The 15,746-nt window shown below is 35.1% G+C and overlaps 2 protein-coding genes across 2 annotated transcripts in view; both read right to left on the bottom strand.

Annotated features, from left to right (window-relative positions):
- Positions 1–4,008: 4,008 nt before the first annotated feature.
- Positions 4,009–13,088, bottom strand: LOC101635370 (lysM and putative peptidoglycan-binding domain-containing protein 3). Its single transcript, XM_004678140.2, has 3 exons — positions 12,932–13,088; positions 8,960–9,222; positions 4,009–4,933 (listed from the first exon to the last, which is right to left on the bottom strand). The coding sequence occupies exons 2-3, from the start codon at positions 9,209–9,211 to the stop codon at positions 4,268–4,270; spliced, it is 918 nt and encodes a 305-aa protein (XP_004678197.1). The 5' UTR covers positions 9,212–9,222; positions 12,932–13,088; the 3' UTR covers positions 4,009–4,267.
- Positions 13,089–13,916: 828 nt separating this feature from the next.
- LOC101622799 (lysM and putative peptidoglycan-binding domain-containing protein 3-like) overlaps positions 13,917–15,746 on the bottom strand; it is a 7,597-nt gene continuing 5,767 nt past the window's right edge. Inside the window, exon 3 of the mRNA XM_004678427.2 lies at positions 13,917–14,024. Within this exon, the coding sequence (XP_004678484.1) occupies positions 13,917–14,024 (108 nt within the window). The remainder of the gene's footprint in view (positions 14,025–15,746) is intronic.

Below are 15,746 nucleotides of genomic sequence, written 5' to 3'. Positions count from 1 at the left end.
TTATTAGTAATACAATGAATCTTGTTTTTTCTGACTTAAAATCTTAGAGACTGTAGTCATTCCATAGGAAGGTGAACTGTAATGCAGAGATAATTAAATGTATGAAATACTTGTTGGTGATGTCTTTAAATTGCTACATAACAAGCATTTTTGTTGCTACACTGCTTATTTTTCAGTATTTGTTTATACATTAAATTCTTAAAAAACCAAAATCGTGTTTTTTGGTCTTACTTTAAACCTCCTTAAATGTCTTTTTGCTTGAGAAAGTAATTATATTAGCATGATCATTGGTACAATGGACTAACTTAAAAGATACAAAGAAACGCTGAAAAACAGCTTCCAAAGGTATAGGGTATAACCTTTAAATAGATAAAGGCTCTGAAATTAGTAAAAATTTTCTTTTTATACAAAGTTGTAAGGACAATTTTGAGTTCAAGATTTTTCTCAATAAAACACATACAAATAAACCAATACGATTGATTGACAACATGCTAAAAAGTCATGGACCATATTTCATGAAGTCCTTCCCTCCCTGAAATGGAAGATACCCCAAAGCATTCATCTGAAGTTTTATTTATACTGAAGTGATTCACATTTGGGCTCATGTAATGGATTGCTGCTTGGCAATCAAGACCAAGCATATTCAAGGGCAAATTTTAACCTTCCCTTAATTACTAAAAAGATGGGAGGCCTGACCTGGAGAACAAGCTGTTTTTGTACATATCCATTTGTATGGCAAGGCAAAGGCCTAACTGCCAAACATCTGCTCTGCTAATTCTGTGAAAAGCATCCTACCCTTTGAAGCCCCAAGCTCCGATCCTATTCTTTAGCCCAAGATGGCAAATAAGCTTTGATTGCCCTTGGTCTCCTTTTTGAGGGCCCCTTACTTATGAAGTTGTATTTGCTTCTTTTTCCCCTATTAATCGTATCTTATGTAAACTTAACTGTTAAATCAAAAAATCTAAAGGGTAGAAAAATTTTGCCATCCTCCTTCACTATAGCCTGTAACTAATCCCTTGAATTTTGTTTCATTATCATATCAAAGGAGAAAACTAAGTGGCACATCTTTGTCAGTTCAATCTATCTTACATGGGATCTCTATATTAAATAGTTTGAGAAAAAAATATTTTGCTCTATCCAATTAAATTCACCAGCTTCCATTTTAGATTGAATAAAATAGAAATTTTATTACATATTGTAGCTCTTTTAAAATAGAAAGGGGCAAAAAAGTTTTATAAACCAATTTTACAGATGTACATGCTAACATAATAGTCTGTAATTCCATTCTACATTTGTATAAAATACAATATATAAAACATTTACAGTTTACATACATTGAAATAAAGCATTCGGATTATTTCTATGATCTAAAAGTGCAATATGCACATACTTGGAAGAAAAATAGTGATTTCCTGAGCAACATTGTTGTAATTCAAGATAACAATGATTCCCATCATAATGCACCATTAAATACAGACTTCTAGTAAGTAACTCCATCTTAACCTGTAATTCTTAGGCTGAATCATCGCTTCATGATATTTCTGTAACTCTGGACTTTATCTTTTATAGCCCCAAGCAAGTATTTTTAGAAGGAGATACTAATTATTGATTAATACTTCATTTAAAGAACCCTATGTAGGCAACTGAATTAAGTGTATAGAAAAATAAAAAGCTTTAAAAAAAAATCTAGAGGTCTCTGGAGTGAATTTAACATTAATTTTCTAATTATTAATGCAGCCAACAAACTATGAGACACCATAATTTTTTCTCTTGACATGATGTAATTTATAGGAACAGGACAGCAAAATATATATGTATATATATTTAAAGGGTGTCTATTAGTTTAAAAAAAACCACTTGAAACTTTAATAAACTGAATCTGCCATAAAAATAATTCTTCCTTACTTAACAACTCCATGTTTTAAGTGAACCAAATGCAGTGATTTAGCAGTTACATTTTTAAAATGTAAAACCTCAAAGTAAATTTAATTCAAAGCCTTAAGTTCAGATAAGAATTTCAACACAATAAAAACCCACAATATGAAATAACTTTTCTTATTTTATTAAGTTTTACAAAGTAATCTGCATTTGTTCCAAATTTTAATGCATATTAGTACTTTTGAAAAGCTAACATTATTCTATATTTATTAAACACTTGGAAATCTTTATCTTTTAGAAATGACAGTGATTATCACCTGTAATGCTATATGACATATATAGAATTACATAATTCAAATTATATTCAATTAATTTAAAAATATATAATTCAAATATATAGAAAGTTGTGTCATAAGGATGTCATACTTCCTTCAAGGAATAGGACAAACTGCACGACAGAAATTGTTTTTACTCAATAAGTACATACCTCACTACTTTAAAAATGAGTTACATATTTTGGAACTCAGACCTATCACAATTTCAAAGTACCACTATCAAAAATGAATCACTGACTCTCCGAAAATATCATCAATTTGATGTAAACAAAGTTCTTCAAAGGACATCTAGCCCATTTTATCCTAAAAGTTTTTTCTCTAAAAATTGATTTTCAGCAGGCTTAATTCAATGTAAACTAAGTTAACACTGAATATAAACTAGACCATACTCCTCTTTTCAAGATGCCCAAGGCACTTTAAAACTATTTAAAAACTTAACCTACCGAGTTTCTCAAATCAATTTGCTACACCTGTAGTAACACTTTTTGGTAATTGTCGACTATCCTCTAATATATTCAAGGGCTTTAATTCAATGGCTTTTTTGTCCTGACTTAGACCTTGCTCCTTAAAGCACACAAAATTCATTTATATATAGATACACTTTGTTTCAAGATTGGAGTTTGAAATATAGACTGGTCAAAATACTAAAACATTAAAATCAGGCTATAATGCCCAGAAAATGAGGTGTAATGAATACACCTTAAGGTGCATCATTATACACCATACAGTAAATCCACCAAATCTTGCTTTCATCAATCATTTTGGTTCTATTTTAAAAACCCATACCACTAAAAAGTAAGTGATAAGATATGCAGATATTTGGTTAGCCTGTGGCTGATGCATAGATCTTAAAAAGTGCCACTTAACATTCTTCATCAATCCATACATATTTAGCCTATGTCCCCCAACCTGATGTTTTGTTGGAGTTCTAGAGGGAAAAGGGTCTTTTCTTTGAGAAAGAAGGTAATGGATCAATAAATAGAGCAATAGTGTTATTGCTAATGCCAAGTCCTTTTACCCTTGTTTTTAATGAACCATTTTTGAATAAACCTCAGAGGTAGACAATGAATAGCTATTGACATGAACTTGTGCTTGATTGTGAAGGTGAAGATGAATTTACATAGCCTATTTTACAAACTGGATTGGACCATCTGAAATGTTTAAATTCTAAAAAATATATTAGCTTACATAAAATAATAATATAAGGCATTATAAAATATAATTAAGGCAAGTTACTACATGTAACACAGCAACAACTTATCACAGAATGTAATGAATTATTACCTAAATAACACTAAGCTGTACACTTCAAAGAATGGTATTACAAAAGTGCTTTTAAATAGTAGAGGCAAATATAATCGCTAAAAAATCTGAAGTAGAGGCAGCATTCTGTAAGGATAAAATTACTTTTAGGTTTTGACTTAATCCAGTGTTCAGTTAACAAAAGGCAACATCCCAACCCTACCATTTTATTCAGGGAACTTAAAAATAAACTTATTTTTAACCTCTACTGCAGACGCTAGATGTTACTTTCCCATTTCTGTTTCTACTTATGTTTTCACAGCATATGTGCCGCGTGTGGTTTTAAAGTTTCAAAATGGAGTTTATGTGCCATCATAACTCATTTTGGAGTCAATTTTTTAACAACTAAATATCTTGATGACATAGTAGTAAATTTTCTTCAATTGCAGGTACCTGATATTATTCTGTTTAAACAATTTTTAATAAAATAGTTCTTTAAAAAATAAAATTTAAGCATAACTAGATAAGAAAAATGATACATCTTCTAAATTAAGGTCCTAAACATATTTGAAACTCATTTCCGCCTTAAGCATTGATAATAAGTTACATAAATTTAACTGTCCATTTATCAACTGGAAACTATAAAGATTTTATACTCATCTACTTGTAAATAACTTCCTAAGAAGGTAAAAAATACAAAATCATCTTCAGTCTTCCTAAAAATTCTGCCTTTGAAGTGGTTATTGAAGAGAATGGATTCACCACATTCCCAATACACATGTGATCAATAACACTGTGATTATGAGTAACTGCTATGTTTTGTGTTGAGCAGCAGGTAACTGAGGTTCATGATTGTACTGTTTATGATCATTTTGTTGGCTAAAGGGTATTCCTTTAGTTGGAGCGATTTCCTTTTCCATTCCTTTCTGCTGTGATGGGGGTGTGATCCCTGAATGCAAATGTGAAGAATCCACTGTTGAATGGTGACTAACATCCACTTTAGCTAAAATTTCATAATACAACAAATAAAATACTGGTGTTATTATCCCTACTATCAACATTATCACTACAGCTGTCCACCAACCTATTCCCCAGTCTGCTCCATAATAAGGATCCTTACGTGGAATGTTTTTGTTATCAGGTTCAAAACGGATTTGCTGTGATGTTAAGGCAGATACCACCTCGTTAAGGTTTTCTTTTTTGGTGTCTGTACATTTTACAATTTGTTCTATGTCTCGGTCTACTTCTTTTAAAAAGTTACCAGCTGACTCACTAGAAGAAAGAGAATCATTAGTTGACAAGATCTCCTGTTGTTCTGGAACATATTGAACAGATGAAGGACGTGAAGTCTGTCTTCCTTTTGGAGGATAAAGCGTTTCAGTCAATGAACTAAACTTTTTTACTGGAATTCTAATAGACCTTAGGGCAAAAAAGTCTTGATCACTGATGAGATTGTTAACCCTCTTGATATCTGCCACCTGTTAAGAAAAAAAAAACAAAAAGTGCTGAATTTTAAATCAAAATACAGATAGTAATATTCATTCACCCCAGTTACTTTTAGAGGGAAAAATACAAGTTGATCTTAGTTATTAGTACTGTTTTCACGTCCACAGGGATTTTATTTGTGGATTAAAGTTCTATCCACTTTGTTCTACCAGTTTTAGAAAATCACTAATTGCCTTTTCCTACCACTCATGTATTAACACTAATGCTAGCTATTTAAGCAGGTCTGTAATTTTTAAATTTTTCTTATATATATATATATATATATATATATATATATATATATAATATGTATATTTATATATATATTATATATTTTTCAAATATCATACTTCTGTTGTTTGTAGATGATTTGTAGGGGAAGGCTTGTCAATACTTAGCATTCCTTCTTACAATTTGGCCATATATCAGCTTACTCAACTAAAAGTATATTTTATTAAAAGTTGGATGATAGTATCACTAAGGAAAAAAATACTGAAGATGCCACAATTCTAGTCACAAAGATATTTAGATGTGTGGGGGAAACAAAATCTTTGAACTAAGAGTATTTCCCTCACTTGTTCTTCTGTAGCTATTTTTGCTAAACTTCTCAACATGAATGCATTCCTCAGCTCCTCCCCAAATTAACTAAATCTATATTATACACTCTCAACCTGTATCTTCTACTTGTGTATTTCCAGGACTGCAAAGTTTAACATGTATGAAATTTACAGTCTCTTTCTCCCTTCGACAGTATTCCATATCCCAATGAATGACATTATCCTTTGAGTTGACCATCTACCTACCACTGAGAGTAGGGGGTTCAGAGTTTCTCAGATTTTGTCAGCATGCAGGTTTCCCAACCTTTTAGTATTAGTCCCTTTCATCATTCTGACCAATGCTTTGTCCTGATCGCCTGATTGATATCAGAGGGGTAAAGTCTGGTATTAAACTTAGATTTCTGGGTTGCTCAACTCAAAGGATAAAGTCGTTCACTGGGATATGGAATACTGTTGAAGGGAGAAAGAGAATGCAGATTTCAACATGTTAAACTTTGCAGTCCTTGAAATATACAGGTAGAAGATGACACAAAGTTACAGATGTATGAAATTCAGAACAATCTCGGCTAAACAGGTAAATTCTGTATTACCAGCAAGGTGGTTATTGAAGTCACTAGAGCAGACAAATTTTCTAGAAAAAGACTAGGGTAATGATGACAGGTAAGGTCCTGGAAGAATGCCAATAGTGAAGAGCAGAGAGTAAGAGAAATCCATCAGAAATATGAATAAGAAGCCAAGAAAGCAAAGTTTAAATATGATGGTGGTTAAAAGCACATAATAGCTTGAATTTAAAGTGTGGCACTGACATTTTTTAATTATGTCATTTGGGGCAAATTATTAAACCTTTCTGCAATGGAATTATCATACATATAATGACAATAATAATACTACCTACCTGATAAGATTTTTGTGAAGATTAATGAATTAAAATGTGTAAAGAAAACCTACAATAGTGATACATAATATAGTATGCAAGTGTTAACTTTAACTAAATATTAATAGGAAAATCAGAATCTGCGGAATCAAAGAGATCAAAGTTTTTAGGAGGACGCAGTGAACAAGCTCAACTGCTGCAGATAACAAATCAAATCCAATAAAGACTAAGAGGTTTTAGTTAATTCTTCTGATGTGTATATTTGGCAGAAAGAAGAAAAACAGGAGGCAGTAAAGGTCAAGGGCACTCGTCATTTTACTACCTACACTGGGTATTAAGGCAAATGAAGATGCACTGACAAACCCCAAAACCTAACCCTATTCTTTTTAAATGTCCCTTTGCTTGTATGTTCTAATAACTTCAATATTCTTTCTGTACTAGGTTTCCAAGGTACATTATCTTGCTAAATATCCCTCTATTTTTTTGCTAAGCTAATTTTTGTGGTTGTATTTCGATTGCCAACCTTGTATCATTTGTTCTCATCACTGTTTATAACAGAAATATTTTTATATTCCTAAGATTGAATATTTATAGGTGGAATTTGGCACAAATATACATTTTTTAATGAGAAATCTTTTTGGAAAGTTTTTTTTGCTACTTTAGCTAATGGTAAAGTGGAATCTTGTTTGACTCCGTAAAACTATCATATCAATTTTCCCACAACTATGGTCAATGCCATCTTTCCTTTAATGTTACCCTTACTGCCTTTAATCACTATTCATTGTAATATGAGTCAGATGACACAGCCTGTAATTTCTCCTAACTACATTTTCCATTAGCTTCTCTATTCTTACAACAAACACTTTAGCCCAAACCCTAATCATTTCCATTTGCATTCTTCCAACAACTTCTTTATCAGATCCCCTCTAATTCACTAGCAGGCTCCCCCACCATTTTAAAATTAAAATTTTAAATTTTATTTATTTAAATAATCTTATTATGAAAATCTCACAATGAAGTGTTCTATGCAAATCAGTTTCCCCAGTTATCTCAAAATGTTTAACCGCAAACAGCTACGAGCCATTCATTTCTGAAATGTAATACATTACACTATAATACATACATTATATTACAGTTCCTCCATTCACTTTTTTCCTTCTTGAAATTTTCTCTATCCCACTATTACATGCCTAAAATGCTTTTTACCTTTTTCCTCCTTGTAAATATGCCCAGTTTGAGTCATTCAATATGGCATTTATCTAAAATTTCTAAGAGTTTCCAGATTCACTAAAGGAAAACAAATGTTCTTCTCTAATCACTACTAAACTCACTATTCTTTTGGATCTCCACCTTGACTTTTTAGCCTTGTCCCTCATATAAAATGTCCCTCATATAAATTTATAAATCTTTGTTAATACTGCAGAAAACTATGACAAATAATAAGACATTTTCAGTATAAAAAATTATGAGACTATAAATATTAAAAGAAAAAAGGAGTGATATAAAATTTCATGCTTAAAGATCTGAGGTACATATTTTTCATATAAATGATTTTAGGAAGCAAATCCTGGTGTTATTTACAATTCAATAAATATTTTCAAGAGTATTCTAAGTTTTATTTTAAAATATCAAAATTGACAACATTCTGAAAATTATATCCTTTCTAATTATTTTAAATACTAAAACTAAGAAGTGAATTTCATGTGTAAAAAGGTTATATACATTTCAAAATTCTATTCTATTGTATGAGAAAAAGATTGAAACCCAGTATTCTAATTTACAGTTCCATATCATTTAGAAGAAAGCAGTCTTTGACAAAGATGTAAGATGGACATAATGACAGATAACAAGTTTAAACAGAGATTAATATTTATTAAAATAAAAATATGCCTTCCCTTTCATCTAGCAATTCTATTCTACTTTTAGAAATCTACTCTACAGAAATATTTTAAAGTATTGTTGTAATATTTGCTGCATAATTCAAAACACTGAAAAAACTTGGTATCCATGAGTAGAAAAACTTAGTATTATAGCATATTATATAGTCATTAAAAATGAGTTAGTTCTTTGAGGCTCTAAATGCTATCTGTGATAAACTAAGTAATTAAAATGGCAAAGAAACTCGGCATAATATGCACACCATAAACCAATTTTATATACAACTCCCCAAATATTTACATATATAAATACATCAAAGGTTATAGAAAGAAACACACCAAAATGTATCATTTTGGAAATGTTTAGGAAATTGGGGCAACAGAAAAATACATCCATATATACCCATACACACACTCTCTCTCTCTTACAGCTCTCTTAGTTTTTGAAAAGGAGAAGAAAGAACACATTTGGATGTTTTCCATATTGAAAATGTAACACATCTGGATATTTTTCATATTGAAAATAGAATCACAGATTTAGAAATAAACAAATTTTTAAGTATTCACTTAAAAACTTAACATCCACCAACATGATACAGATTTTGATAAAAGAGGACTGGAAAAGAAAAAAAGAGACACAAAATTTATTTTAATTTGTACTAATGAACAAATAATTTATTTTGGACTACATTATGCAAAATTAAAACTTACCGTACAACAGTACTGAAGGGCTATTGCATTTAAAGTATCTCCTTCCTTTATATCTTTTGTTAACACTACAATGTCATCAAGTCTATCTCTTGATGTACTCCTTCGGATTTTCTCTTTTCCTCTGGACCGAAGTTCATAAACCTCAGCATCCTCCTCCAACACATCACTGTCCGTACAATTTCCAAATGCATGGACTTGGCCACCTGAGTGAACTCCTGGAAGAGGAAAACGACTCTGATGCCTCCCAGCCATAATGCCAAAATCTAGGGGGGGAAGAAGGCAGAGAAAACTTTGGAATGTAGCTGAAACATCTGATTGAGCCACATGCCTCTGACATTCAGGATATTTTATCTTTTTTGTTAATCACAGTTTTAGTTATTTAAAAATTTAGATTGACGTTTTACTGCTGTTGAAATACAATGAAAATATCTGGCTATGTAGATAATGTATTGGGAAGAAGTGATCCATTCTTACTGACCATGTACCATGTATCACAAACATGGGCGCGATTACCTTTTTTTTTTCTTTAACTTTTTTTGGGCAATAAAATAGCTTTACAACACTGTATATGATTTAGGGAAATAGGTCCACATCTCTTCAGGTGTGTATTACCACACCTGAAGTGTTATTAACAAGGGCAAACTTAACAATTTCTAGTTCAGATGGAATTAAAGTATATGGTTTATATCTACACACAGTAATTAAAAAACCCAAGACTTTCTGGTTTGTTCTACATTTAAATCCATATGGGATTGAAGTATCTTTTGTACTTTCTACCTCCTTGGATTATATTAACTTCAGGGTTTACAATTAGTAATAGAGAGGTCATGATTTTCCTCCTGACCAGGAATTTTTTTCAAAGCCCTTATCAAACTCAAATTGTTTCATAAAAACTGTGAACAGGTTTCATGTGACTTTTACTTCAGAAAAAAATACTGTGAGACTGAGATTTGACCTAATTAAATAAAAACAACTAACATTTGTTTATTTGCATACTCACTCTTAACTCACCTTAATCAAATAGATCTACTCATTATAAAGTAATACAAGAATGCTGACTGGGGCCCTCCCCGTTGGCGCAGCGGGTTAAAGCACAGCACTAAGAAGCTAGCGCCACTTCCACATGAGTTCAATCCCTGCCTGCCCCAGAGGTGATCCACATGGGGAGGCAGATATCTCCTGACCCGCCTGCTGCTCCCCTCAGTGTACTTTGAAGATCTGCCTGTTCTCCCCACTGTCACTAGTGAATCCTCTCACCACCCCTGCACCTCTGGCCTGTACCCCAGTTCAGTATGCACAAATAGATAAATCGTTAAAAAAAAAAAAAAAAAAGAATGTAAAGACTAATTGTACATTCAGTTTTGACTTCATATTGTTCACACAAAAAATGGCAGACTACTTTCAGTTACTTTGTGAAAGAAAGAAACAGTAAGAGACATTGTGGCAATAAAATACTTGGGAATTAATAGTGTGGCTCAGATATTAAGAGAGGGAAGTTGTTAAGGATCACACATCAAAATTTCTGATTTGCATCACTGGGTAATGGTGGTACCATTTTCTAAATTATGGAAAACTGTAAGAACTTTGGGAAGATGGGGACACACTATGATTATAAATTCCTCTAAGCCAGTCAAAAGGAATGGCAAGTAGCCAAGTGAACTATATAGTCAAATTCAGAAAGGGTGGATCAGAGATCTATTCATGACTCATCTATACATGGGTAAAAAGTGAAGCTGTGTGTGCAGATGCTGAAGAGGAAGTAGAGAGAAAAGTCTCCAAGAATGAGCCTTTAAGAATGCGTAAAGGGGCCCTCCCTGGTGGCGCAGCGGGTTAAAGCACAGCACTGAGAAGCTAAAGCCACCTCCACATGAGTTCAATCCCCGCTTGCCCCGGAGGTGACCATATGGCAAGGCAGGCCTCTCCTTACCCGCCCGCTGCTCCCCTCAGCAGTGCACTTTGTCGATCTGACTGTTCTGCTCCCCACTTTGTCCCTGGTGAATCCTCTCACCCTCCACATCTCTGGCCTGTACCCCAGTTCTATATGAATAAATAAATCTTTAAATAAAGAAAAAAAAGAATGCGTAAAGGAAAATAACCTTTAAAGGAAGTATGGAAAAAGAGTGTTGAGAGGAGAAAACCATGAAAATGTTATGTCACTGAATTCAAAGACACAATGTCATCTCAAAGGGTTTAGTTCCATTTTGATGACTACAGGTAAGTACAAAGTGACAAAAACTATCCAATAAAGCTGAATTCCAAAGGTATGAATTTGTAATTTAGATGACAAGATTATACACTTTATATGGCACATACCTAAGAATTTTTCTAGCTACAATTGAACGCAAGCCATGAAAACCAATTTTTGACCCTGCTCTGCAACAACACAAATGCTTTAAAAACTCAATGGTTTCTATTCAGCTAATATAGGTAAGTAGTCATATATTAAATTATTTCACCTATTTTCCAGGTGTTACATTATTGCCATGAACTGGGATTCCTAACTTGACAGCAACCAAATTAAAGAAAGCTATTTATATTTTATACCAATTTTTGAAATCATGTGGTCTCCCCTATTCCTTCAAGGAATGTTAACAAGTGACCATTCTTAATAAGCTCATAGAGATTAAATGTGTTTTAGTATCATAATAAAGATGCTTTGTTTTTATTTAATTATTTTAAAAATTGAAAGAATATCTCTCTTCCTAAAATAGGTTAAGTTGTATATTCCACTTATTTGACCAAATCTTTTCTATCCAACATCTTCAATCTAGGGAATGTCTGAATCCTGTGGGTTTGTAGGCAACATCTAATACTACGCAAGTTACTCTGGGGAAGAGTACTGTTCCTAAATTCTCAGGAAGGGTTCATGTTTTTAAAAAGAGTAAGAATCACTTAATACACAGTAACTTACACTCAGTTATGCCTCCTTTAGACTTTTGCTCCCTGATGACTTTGCTCTTATAACACCAAACTGACATATCCTACAGCTAACTGAAATCCACTAAGCAATGCCCCAAAGCTATTTAATATATTTATACCAACTTTTTCTGTTTCACGATTTCTTCACTCCCTTTTGAAATGAAATCAGGAAGAACACAAATTGGGATTCTGTTTCACAATAACCAAGAATTAGTTGTCTCTCTAACAGAAGTAAACAGCTAGACTCTGGTCAGGCAGATAATTAATTGAGTCAACAATACAGAGATTAGAAAGTACACAGTACTCAAGCCAACTGGATCAACTTGTCTCGCCCTTTGATAAAAGTACGAAACCCCTGTCAGAAAACTCAAGCCACCAAGCTACCAGAATTACACGGAACTAAGAAGTACCAATGGATACGATGTTAAAGCAGTCATCAGCTTAGTCAGTAAAAAATGGTTTAACAAACACCTTATAGCATACTTGCTGCTAGGTGCTTCCCTTTGACATTAAGAAGAGAGCACCGAGTGACAGGGAGCTAGGTAGTTCAGCCCAGAGACGGTAACACACAGGAGTATCCCCCAGGGCCAACTGAGTTTTTAAAGCCTTCTTTTCCTTTTCACTCCTGAGATTTTTTTTTTCTTTCCCTGTTATTCCCAGAGAGTATATCTCAGACATTTATGTCATATCATCGCACTGGAACCATACGAATGGCCACCAGCGGATACTGAACACAAAGTTATGGAACAAAAGTATGTAGTATGTTAGGATGAGAAATGCCTTGCGCCGGGAAACGGACAGGAAAGAGTCTTCCCTAAGCCTCAGTTTCCCCGACAGAGTTAGGAGGGGGTTCGGGGAGGATGGTTTGAGGTATGCAGCGCTCCCCTCCCTCGAGAGTCTCCCCAGGCGGGCCGAGGTCACATCCCCACGCGCGACGGCCCCTTCACACCTGCGGCGGGCGATTCCGAGCCACCACAGCTTCGCACTGTCCGGGCCCAGCCCCGCCAGCCCGACAGGGCCCCCCCTTCCTTCACCTCTCGTCGCCATATTTACCTGTTCCGTTAGCAGGAGCAATGCAACAAGGAAACGGCTGTCAAGTCCGCCGCCGTCCCAGGCAAGTTCATGGCCAAGCCTCGGGTTTCTGATTGCCCCCGTCTGTCGCTGCCACCACAGCCGACTCCGCCAACGTCTCCGCCTTCCGCACTGTGCGCCGCCGCCACGTCCGCAAACCTGCCATGCGTCATCGCGTCAAGAGGGCGGAGGCGGGAAAGGGCGGGGGAGGAGGAGGTGGGTGGGGGCGCGAGGGCTAACCCGAAGCGGGTTTCCCCAACCACAAGCCTACGCCCGGCGCGCATGCGCAGGGACTCTGGCAGTGAATGGGCGGGAGGGGAGGAGGGTTCCAGCCCCGCCTTGACTCCGCCCCTCCGGCCCCGCCCCTCTACACCGTCCTGGAACTCCGCGGACAAAGTCTGCGAGCTAACCCGGCGACCCGGCGCGACCTACTGGCTGTGCCTTTGTCCTTCGTCTACCTAGCGGAGCTGACAAGAGAAAAATACCTAAGAGAGGAGGTGCAAAGGATATGTAGAGGATTGTTGTGCATCTCTTCTTGTTCTGCATCTGGAGGCTTGCGGACAGTGGACAAAGCAAGCCCCAAAGCACGGTGTAGACATCTATATTTTAGAAAATTGTATTATACTTATCCGTCTTTTCATTCTGGCGCCTCTAGAATTCTACAGAAGAGGCAACATACTAGAAAGAAACCCTTGGGAGGAGGAGGACGTTGTTTCCAACCTTTGTCATTTTAGGTGATTAAGTGAGCCACCTAGAGGCAGGCGACGGGAAATACTGATTGATCTGCCCATGGAGCTGGCTCTGGGCTTCCTATTCTCCAGTAGTCAGGACTCTCTGCAAATTGTAATTTAACTTGTTTTGCTTTCAAATTTAACTGAAAGTTATTGGTAGACACTTTTGGGGGCAATGACCCATTCGTTTGTTAAATAACAGACGCATTTCATCATATATATTCTTTCTCACAAATTTACTGAATGAGTATACTGATGGGCTTAATTTTACGTACATCGATGTAAAACGATTTCATGCCTAATGTTTCCCAGAAGTAAGTTTTGCGCGTTGACGGCCTTACTCTCTTGACAACATACATTTTAGAGCCAAACAGGATTGGTGTAGATAAGTTTTCCAAATTGCAGAGTACTCCTTTTCAGAATTTCTGAATTCTCAGCCTTTGAAACTTTTAAATTATTTCAAAGCATGTGAGATTTCTTTGTTTTTGTTTTTATTTGTTTATTTTCTGTAAGTGTCTCAGTAAAGGTTAAGAATTCAGCATTGAAGTGTTTTTCCTTTAGAAAGGCATGTTCTCCACAAGTCAACCAAGAAAAAAAAAACTGCAAAAGACTTAAATTTTTTTTTTAATTTGTCTGATCTGTTTTGTGTGCTGCTGCCCTTGTGACACCCCTGTCTGTTACCATTTATCACTGAGACATTTTCTCATCAGTAGACAAAAGATAAATTCCCTACTTGATGTGTAGGGCTTCAGCTGCTCAGCCTTCATGAATGTTAATGTGAATACAACCTTCTTTCTGCATATAGGTTACTTTTCTTATGTTAATGTCAATAGACAGTGGAATCCCTGTGAGAGAACCAGTGATAGAATTTCAAGCACTTCTGTGAGACTGCTACCTGTCTTCTGTGTATAAATACTGTCAATGAAATTTGCATGCTCTTGAATTGTTACTTATATTTAACATACTTGCAGTTTTTATATTTTTATAAAAATATAATAATTGAATTATAATTTCTTAGAATATACAAAGGAAGCAGTTAGCCATGAATTTTGGCAAAGTTCCAAAAAGGAACAACTACTTTGTCTTTGAGAAAAGAAATGTTCACAATGTTAGATAAAGCCCAAAGAATTTTTGGTTTTTCGATTTCTCATCTGATGAAAGTTTTTATTAAAAGTCCAACCGTATCTGAAAAACCACACTAGAAGTTCAAAAGCAAAGCTTTCATGTCCATATAAAAAAAGTCACAGAGCACTGACGTACATAAACCTATACTGAAAATGGTCCTTTTTCAACACAAATTACATTTGCTTGTATTAACTAAGCAGCTGCTGATTCAGACCTTGTTTTAAGTACTGGGGATATCTAGTGAACAAACAGGCCCAAAATATTTTCATAGAGCTTCCCTTCTTCTGAAAAAAGATAAAGGAAAACCAAATAAATGAAACATTAACATGTAAGAAGGTGATAAATGAAAATTAAATAGGGAAGTATGTGAGAGTGTTTTAGGTAGGGAGAGTTTGCATTTGTGTTAAGTAGGGAAGGAAAGGTCAGGTTGAAGGTGATGGACTAACATAGACCTGTGGAGAGTAAGAGTGTGAGCCATTCTGGTACGTGAGAGAGAATTTGCCAGGTAGATGAATCAACTTCAAATCCTTGAGAGGAATTATGCCCAGTGTACAGCAAGAAGGCAGCGTGACTGAGGTTGACTACAAGACAGGAAGGCAGTAGCAGATGAGGTTAGAGAAGCAGATGGGACTTTGTAGACCATTTTCAAGACTTGAGCTTTTATTGTCAATAAGCTCAAGTATGGTTAAGTCATGGCACAGAGCAGGACATTATCCACCTCTCAAAAAGCTCCTTCAGGAGGACTGGGGCAAAAACATAGAGCTCAATTAGGAGGCTAGTGCATTACCTAAGTAGGACAAGAGGGAAGTTGTCTTGAGTTAGAACATCAAATATCAGATGAATTTGGGTTAAAAACACTTGGCTTAAAAACATTTTTTTCATAAATTAGAAGGCTAAAGATGAACACTGCACAATTTTGCACCACACATGGAATACAGAGA

Source organism: Condylura cristata, unplaced genomic scaffold (assembly GCF_000260355.1).
Source record: "Condylura cristata isolate star-nosed mole 26May11 unplaced genomic scaffold, ConCri1.0 scaffold00007, whole genome shotgun sequence".
Taxonomy (NCBI): domain Eukaryota; kingdom Metazoa; phylum Chordata; class Mammalia; order Eulipotyphla; family Talpidae; genus Condylura; species Condylura cristata.
This window is presented reverse-complemented; position numbering and strand designations above follow the sequence as displayed.